General features: G+C 23.5%; 1 protein-coding gene across 1 annotated transcript in view; it reads right to left on the reverse strand.

Annotated features, from left to right (window-relative positions):
• Nucleotides 1–2,714: 2,714 nt before the first annotated feature.
• The window catches only part of Grip91 (gamma-tubulin complex component 3), a 16,457-nt gene continuing 9,506 nt past the window's right edge, over nt 2,715–9,665 (reverse strand). Inside the window, exons 2-11 of the mRNA XM_017901180.1 lie at nt 9,116–9,282; nt 8,221–8,353; nt 7,702–8,116; nt 7,118–7,620; nt 6,803–6,995; nt 6,250–6,454; nt 5,754–5,975; nt 5,258–5,389; nt 4,438–4,698; nt 2,715–2,899 (exon numbers count right to left, since the gene is read on the reverse strand). Of these exons, the coding sequence (XP_017756669.1) occupies nt 2,723–2,899; nt 4,438–4,698; nt 5,258–5,389; nt 5,754–5,975; nt 6,250–6,454; nt 6,803–6,995; nt 7,118–7,620; nt 7,702–8,116; nt 8,221–8,353; nt 9,116–9,282 (2,408 nt within the window). The 3' untranslated portion in view covers nt 2,715–2,722. The remainder of the gene's footprint in view (nt 2,900–4,437; nt 4,699–5,257; nt 5,390–5,753; nt 5,976–6,249; nt 6,455–6,802; nt 6,996–7,117; nt 7,621–7,701; nt 8,117–8,220; nt 8,354–9,115; nt 9,283–9,665) is intronic.

A 9,665-nucleotide genomic window follows, 5' to 3' on the forward strand; every position in this document is an offset into this window, starting at 1 on the left:
TTATTTATTCGTTATTTGGTTAATTTTTTAAACAGATCTTTATAACTAAATTCAAAGGGAATCAAATATGTACTAATTTTACGAAATTTGTGTTAAAATTGTATTTAGAATGTAAAATAAATTTATGCGATATATCTTTGGCACGTGTATGTAGTTTATAAATACTGGCTGGATATTATTAAATAGTTTTATGCATCAATAGAAATTACGTTGCGTGTCAACAATATTATGTTACACAATAAGACCAAACACTAAAATTGAGATTTTAGGACTCTCAATTTGGTAGTCTTGTTTTCAATAGTAGAATCTTGTGACATTTCTTAATCGTAACGATCGCGATAGATAATAAAAATTAATTTTTCACATAACATTTTATTATTATTAAAATATTCCTTAATATGTAAAAAATATTTTCTTTTTAATACATGGAAATATTACACATTCCGAAAAAATTTAGTTTCTACTATTATTATAAAAGTTATAAATCTTATTTTGTAAGTCTTAAAGAAAATATAAATCACTAAAACTATAAATTTAGTTTAATTTTTGTATAGTATTAATTCTTTTCGTAACTTTATTGGTTATAAAATATTAATTTATCACATACAGTTACTCACAAAATTGAGCGTACACCTATGTTGATCATGAAAAATGGCGGAAAAATTAATCTAAATACGCATATGTCAGCGTAAAAACACAATATATATTCTATTTACATATATTAACTGTTAACACAAAAAAGATATTTTTAATAAAGTTAATTTTTTTTTTTTATTTAATAAAAAATATAATGGAACTCTATTTTAGTGGCATAAAATTGAGCATACACGTAACAATTTTCAAAGTACGCGGATTTTTATGGTTCGAAAGTTGGTACTATTTATGAGAAAAACCCGCGAAATATTTTATGAAGTTCGATTTTTAAGCAATAAACAATAAGAGAGATTTTTAAACAAACCGATATTACTTTGCGAAATTTCATTATTAAATTATATTATAATGGTAAATCTTTTCGCAAAGTTGGTCAAATAATTGGAAGTACTCATTCGACAGTGCAGAAGATTATAAATAAATTCCGATATATGAGAAATAATCTCAGATATGGACGGGAAAAGATGCTGTCTATCACTGACGAACGCTTTATTTGCCGGAAAATAAAAATAAATTTCAGGACAAACGTATGATAATTAACATTGAACGTTTTTTCACGGATAAAGAAACAAATTTCTGTTGAAACAGTTCGTCGAACATTGAAAAGGGATGGATTCCAAGGGAGAGTTTGTAGGAAAAAAACCTACATATCAGAAATAAATCATCGGAAGCGATTAGAATTCACAAAAGAATTTATAAATTAAAAAAATAAAAAAATAGTTTGGAGACAATCGAACACAGAAAACGTTGTTAGAAGCACATGCCCAACAATGAAACACGGAGGAGGATCCGTTATGTTATGAGGTTGTATAAATATTTGAATATATTGAAAAAGAATTTTTTTAAATCAGCGGGGAAAATGAATATGCCACGGGTTTATTATTTCCAGCAAGATAATAACCCAAAGCATGTATCGTACATAGTGCATCTATGGTTGCTTTATAATATCCCAAAATTATTAAAACCACCTTCCCAGTTACCTGATCTCAACCCTATCGAAAATTTCTGGGATGAAATAAAACTTAGAATGAGGAAGTACAATTTAAAAAATTTGGAAGATTTTAAGAGTAAGCTGGAAGAAGAATGGAACAGTATTCCATCTCCTTTTGTAAAAAATTTAATTCAGTCAACGCTATGATGTTTACAAGCCGTCATACATACGAAAGGTTACACTACAAGATATTAATTAGAAGTAAATTTATCAGTAACGCTGCTTAATTATACGTGTACGTTCAATTTTATGCCATTAAAATGAGTTCTATTATGTCTTTATAAAAGTGTAAAGATTAATTATAAATTTTTTTTGCAATTATAAATTAACACTTTTCACTTTTTTTTATGATTGTGTTACACTTACCTGTAAATAACGTATATTCATTAAACAAAAGTCTGAAAAGTCCTTTGTCTGGTTACTTCATTAATCTTTATCGCATTATTGCATGAGCAAATAATTTTGTGACTCGTTATATACTGTTTTTACCCTGATATATGTGTATTTACATTAATTCTTCCAACATTTTTTGTGATTAATATAGATGTATGCTCAATGTGAGCCACTGTATGTGTAAACATGCACTGAATTGATAGAAATATGTATTTAATATGATATGAAATTAATATAATGATATAAAATATCTTATGAACAAATTTTTTCTATAACAAGAAAAATTCATTGAAGAAATTCTATTAATGATTCTATTCTATTTTATTAATGAACAAAAGTGATATTTATAATATTGTAGATTTGTGTATTGTAACTTAGTTTTCAATATTTCATACTGAATTTTATTATTAAATTAATTTGTGTTTATTTAAATTTATAAACAAAATATAAAAATAATTTTAATACTTCTTTATTATTTTGTATTAATAAATAAGAAGTTCAGAACTTTTAAACAAATCGAATAATAAGATCATAAGCAAGATCATAATATAAATGGTTTTCAAATAGTAGTGTCATCTTTCATAGTATACTTTTGTATACCAAAAAGAGTAAAAAAGTAAATAAAATAATAAAACTTTATTAAAAAAATAACATGTTTAATTAGCGATGATCTCTCTTTTGTGCTTGTTACTTACAACTAAGATAACTTTGATCACTTTGTCTACGATGTAAGTATGTTAATGGTACAACAAGGCGACTATCTTTACTTTTATAATACTCATTAAAATCTAATCGTACACTCAATAATTGTAGAGATACATCTTCCGCTGACGCAAGCATTATAAGAAATTTTTTTACTCTGTCCTGAAAAAAGAAAGTTTTTATATAAAATATGTTTTATTTAATGATTCTTTTTTATTTTTGTAATTTACTTTACCATTAATAATATTTAATTTATAAGCTATCTAAATATTTTAATATAAATTATCCATTAAGATTCTATTATAATTTGAAAACAATTTACGATATTAAAGACTGTTTATAGAGAACATGCTACTTTTTAATAAGCAAATATTTTTAAAATAACTGAACACTGAAAAAGTAATTAAACATACCTTATGCAATGTAAATGCTATTACAATACAATAATATACAATGGTCTGTGGTTTAATGTAATAAATATTTTTATGATATCTTGAAAATTATGTTAAAAACCAATATCAAGAAATAAAAATAAAAATATAACATTCCATTTTAAATAACTAAAAATGGGCTTCAGTTTACCAAAACATTACAATTCAGAAAAAATGTTATTATCAAACAATTACAACTTTTGTTATATACACTTTGTCTTCTTCTCAATTTTGAAATAATAATAGATAGTGATAATTATTAAAATGGGTTTAAAGACAATTGTATTTTAAAAACAAAATAATTTTATCGCTTCTAATATCTCACTTGTTTTTGATTATATGAAAAAATTTTGACAATATAAACAGAAAAAGATCATTAAAAAGGTTTTGATTTTAATTATCATATAATGATAATGAAAATATATACTACTATTTAAAAAATCATCAACAAACTTGAAATCTGAGAAAAAAAGAATGAGAAAACTTGTTTACTTACCATATTTATTCCTTTAAATCAAACAATGTTTACTTTTAATATTTTTTCATATTATTAAAAATAAGTGAGAGATTCAAGAGATTATTTTGAGCACCATATGTAATGAAAAATAAAATATACAGATTTCTATTTCTGTGATAGAATAATTAATTATTTTCAGTAAACAGTTCATTACTATTGAGTGATAATAGATACCATAGTCATTTTTTGTTGAATGACGCTAAAAGAAATTTCTCTAAGTATTCTTATTATATATATGTACGTATGTAGGAAATATATGTAGAAAAATAATTTTAATTTATAAATATTTTAAAATAAATACATTTAGTTAAAATTAAGATATGTAATATAACAAATTTACTATGGTGATATATATAAAGTAGCAAAGTGTTAAAAAAGATCTTAATTAAAAAATAACATAAGATTCATATCTTTAATCACTATTCCTGTTCACATAACTAAAACTGTGTGAGTAATCAGTACTTCAAAATATAAAATGTTCCTAATTTTAATTATTAATATCTCATAAACTATTAACTACCTATGCTCAAAAGAGAGTATCATTTTATTAAAAAGTAGAATATATTGTATAGTTGGAAAGTTCTCTTTATAAGAAATAATAAAAATGAAAATCATAACAACTTTTTTAACTTGGTATGTAATTTTATGGTCTCAATTGATGTTGCACTCGCTTAAAAACAATATGGTTCATTTAGCTTTATAACAAAGAAATAATGACATATTTCTAATTAATAATGTAAATGAGACATTACCTGGTATGTCCTTGAAAGTAATCTAAGTTGAATTGAGAGTGTATTTAAATATTTAGAAAATGCAGCTTGACGTTTGGTAATTTCTGCATCATTGTTTTTCGAAAAGTCTAATCGATTTGATGTCACAATAGTTACATCTAATAAATGATTATCCTTCGATCGGATTTCGTACTCATGAGTTGCACGCGCAAGAAATGTTTCTTCAAGATTTTGTAAATCTAAAATTGGACCATATACGGAGCGTAAGTGATCCATAAGTTCCTATTAAATAAAATTTATGTACATTACGAATATATTTTTCTACATTACAAATGTTAATATAAAATTGATTACAATTAATTCGAATAAATATTTCAATATAAAATACATAAATACCAGAAATTTTTATAGGTAGAATAATTTTTAATATGATAATTTGTTTTTAACTTTAAATAATTTATCTATGAATAATATATCTATTATATGAATAACATATATTATATATCTAATAATGTTTGTTTCTATAAAATTGTTAAGTATTTATTTTAGGATCTACTATTAACATATAAATATAAAAACATGGTATATTATAAAACAAAACATTTTCAAATTTCATAAATCACTACAAAATCACTTTAGCTATTACCATTAAATAGCTATAAGTCATCACTACCGTACAATGTTTTTTTTTTTTAATACAGAAAATATTATGAATCTCATAAGAATATCATTTCAATTCAATTGTTAATTGATATTAATATATGTTTATTAATTGATATTGATTTTGTAAAGAAATATATTCCTAAAAAAATTATATGTATGCTTATTGTATGCTATATACCTGTGATTTTTCATCTAATAATGTACCACGTCTTACAGCATCTATAAAATGAGTATGTGCTGTAATTATGTCATCTAATGATGCTGCTTGTGCCAATTGTTTTGCAAATGCATCCCATGAACATTCAATTACCTTAAAATTTTATAACACTTTTTATATCTTAAGTTAATAAAAACAAATATCTTCAAAAAATAAAATTGTTATTAAAGCAAAGTATATCATTAGAGGAAAGAAAAAAGAATTAAAAATTTTAATTGTGATATATTGTCAATATATAATGCAATAATAAACATCATAAAAAATATATTTTTACTTAAGAAGCAGTATTTAAATCTTTAAATAATGACTGTACGAGATTGATGCTATATTTTCTTAAAAAAAAAAAAAATTTTTTTCTTTTTTAATTTGAGTAATAGTCATTAATATACTTATTATGCATTATACATTTAATTATATTAATATACTGCTAATGCTCCATTTTATTTTTTTGTCTTACCTCAAATAAGAAGAAATACTGCATTTGGTGAACCAAATGTACCATACTACTTGTAATTAAATGAATATGAGTTTGAATTGGTAATACTTCAGGCATTTTACGAAACATCTTTGCTGAAGTTGTTTGACGTTTCCAAATTGCAGATAGTATAGATTCCATATGCTTTGCTCTCCATAAAGCAAAAAATACAGTTTGATATATTTGCCTGCAAGGTTCTAAAATCTAAAGAAATAAAATTTTATTTGTTTAATTATTATAAAAGTAGAAATATCCTAAAATATAAAAAATAATAAAATTATATACTTAAATGTACAAGACTTCAAACATATTTCCAATACAATTTCTTTATATACTTTGATAGAGGCGCATAAAAAAATAATACAATTTTACTGATAAATAAAACCTTTATCTTACTATTTTTAATATTAAAGATTTATATGTTCTTTTTCTTAACAACAAATCATCAGTAACAAATACAAATTATTATCATATATACCGTTCCAATAGGACCTCCTACATTATAGTCGAGAATAAAGACATCCCATCCTTTTTCATTTTCTGAAGGTGCTAATAATCTTACATCAAGTCGCCTATGCACATCTAAGTCATCTATCTTTGTAGTAGTCGCTCTTATTCCCGTCTCCAAAATAGAAGATATATTATGTGGATATAAAGAACTGGCTGGTTTATCTAATTCTGATCTATAATATAGATATATACAGAAAAAATAATATAAAAACTAAAAATAAAGTAAACAGTATATGTAGAGTGAACCATTGTATAATTGGAAGCAAGAAATGGGATTAAACATAAATTGTTTTAAATTTAATAAATTAAAGATACATTTTTTGTAACTAAAACAAAAAGAGATTTAAAAGTTCAGAATTTAATTTGAATGTACTTATAAATATACTATATGTACTATAAATGAATGTAATATAAATAATAAAACATGAGTTATTTTTTAATTGTTAAAAAATATTTGTTTAAAATACATGGGATTCATATATATAGAAATACAAAAATTTATACTAAAAAATATTATTTACTCTAATAAATGCATAAGATGTTGAATAAAGTTTCCTTGTCCTAATAATAGATAACCCTTAATTGCATGTAAATGTTCCATGAGATGATATTGTTTAGTTAAAATTTCAACTACTCTAGTTGAAGTTTCTTTGTAAGCTGTATCCATCATTGTTTGTAATCGGCCGTCAGGGTCCATATCAAAAAGAACGTCAACTAAAGAACACAAATTTTGCATCCAAATGTCTAACTATTTACTTAAAATATCTAAATTTGGTAAAAGAAATATATGTATGCACATTATTTTTATTACATTTAAAATTATTAAATATAATCACCCTTATATTCCTCACTGAAATTTTTAAACATTTTTGTATGTTTCCCTTGCCATGGAGTAAAATCTTTGCACACTTCACGCAAGAAATTAATATTCTTTCCTGTTCCTAAAATTTGTTTAGCTTGCATCTTCGTGATAAAAGATGGTAGCATATTATTGCGAACCTGATATTTCTCATGCCACATTCTATCTCCAGTAATATCAGCACAAGCTTCAATAAAAAATTCTCTATATGGATCATCTAATTCACCATCTGCAATCCATCTTATCAACATATTATATAGAGGATCGCAAACACTTTGCAAAATTCTTTTAACCAATTTTTTTACACTAGCATCACCATAGTTACTAAATTCATACACTGCAGAAGCTAATGCACCACCTTTTTGTCCTTGACAAGCTTTTACTATACTTGCTAACCATTTTAATGTTTCTAAAGGATCATATGCCCAAAGATGCAAATGGGATAATGTAACTCTGTATGATCCTGGTTCAGATTGGACTCTATTACATATTTAGACATGTTGTACTTTATAATAAATTAATAAAATATTATATATCTTTGCATTATATTTCAATCAATACCTGTTTACTTCTTCTTGAATAAGGGCTATAAATCTGTAATATTCAGATAACTCAGAATGTAATGCTGCAACAAAACTATCAGCTACTTGGCCACTTGTAGCAGCTGACATTCTTTCTAAACCTTTTTGTACTATGTTATGTAAATATCCAAGTTCACTTAATCGCAATGTAGCTTGCTTCTGTGGTCTATCAATACTTATCATTGGATCTATTTGGAAACCATAATTTGAATCTAATTTTAGTATTTTTCCTTCAATACCTTGAAATGAATATATAAGATCTTGAACTAATATATCTTCTGAAATATATTCTTCTCCATATATCTTATTAGAACTTGTTAAAAGATCTCTTGTATTTTTTTCTGTGTTACTTAGAGACATAATTTGTGGTGGTGCACAAATTTCAGATGACTGTCCTAAGTAATAAAATATATTATATATTAAATACTCTGAGTTGTATTAACATTCTAAATAGTTAAAAAATAAAAAAATGATCTAAGTTGTAAAATATATTGCTTACCACTAGAGGATGCAGAAGATGAGCACAAACCTAATCTTAAATCAGGTGCCGAAAAAACTCTATCTCTTAATTGCTCAGCTGATTGACACATGTTTAATAAAAATATTAGAACCTGCGTTCTGTTTTTTAATGGCTAAATAACAGATAAGCATATATAAATGATAACTTATACTTTTTAGCAAGATTGGAAACAATTTTTTATAATTGTAAAAATAAGTAAAATTTTTTAAATTAGTTAATTTATTTTTCATTTTATAAACTATTACAAAAAAATATTAAATTGTATTTTTTATAATTACAATAAAAAGAAGAATTGAAAAATATGTTTAATTACGTATTTTATAAATATTGTTTTACCCTATCTCTACATAAATAATTCACTCTATATAGATAATAAATTAAAAATACATTTTTTTAATAACTTTAATATATTTATAATAAGTGTGGCATAAATATGTTTTGAATATCTGTACAACATTATTTTTATGATTAAATATCCATTTAATTGTGCTTCTTACTTTTTTTTTTTTTTTTTTGACATTCCAATAGTAATAGCCTATTACAAAAAATAGGATTAAATATATTATAATAATATAGAGAATAAAATATATAAACAATATGCATACAATTATACATAAATGTATGTAAATATAATCAAAGTTACTAGCTATCAAAATTACACAAAAGGAATAAGAAAAAACAGTAACAATAATAAATCAACAAAAGACTGAAAAATATAAAAAATAATAAACAAAATAAAATAAAAGAATATGTATTAATTGAATTTAAAAGTAACCACAATTATTATATGTATTGTAGATAAATATTGGGCAGAGCAAGAGAATTTTATGAAATATAAAATTTTATAAATTTAAAAATTAAGTTAATATCATACCCCACATCTTAACTCATTGTACAATTTGTCAAACTGTGCTGCATCACATATAGACAATTTTTCCTTTATTTGACTTCCAACAGTAATTTCATCCTCGTGTAGTGTTTCTACTCCTTGTGTTGATGATAACAATCCAAGACAGAAACGCATCCATTTTCTAATTATTTCTAAAATCATAATCAGATATAAAACACATCATTTTTCAAAATAATCTTATATATTCATCAATAAAATATTATGTATAATATAATAATAAGTATATAATAATATTCATAATATTTTTATATATTCTTTACTATTAAATTTGAAACATTTAATATTTCATTTTTAATAAATAAATACAATTTCTACTATAACTTTCAGTTGTTTTATGTAATTGCACAATTTCTTCTTGCATATGATAATGATAAAATTTTATTTTATCGTGCTTTAATTTCTCCCAATATAAAAATAAAAAATGATACATATGAAATAATACAGTACTCAAAACATAGTAAATATTTTTTGAGTATGCATATTATATATATATATGTATACAATGTTTCTGTTT

Source organism: Eufriesea mexicana, unplaced genomic scaffold, assembly GCF_001483705.2.
Source record: "Eufriesea mexicana isolate 0111107269 unplaced genomic scaffold, ASM148370v2 scaffold1532, whole genome shotgun sequence".
Taxonomy (NCBI): domain Eukaryota; kingdom Metazoa; phylum Arthropoda; class Insecta; order Hymenoptera; family Apidae; genus Eufriesea; species Eufriesea mexicana.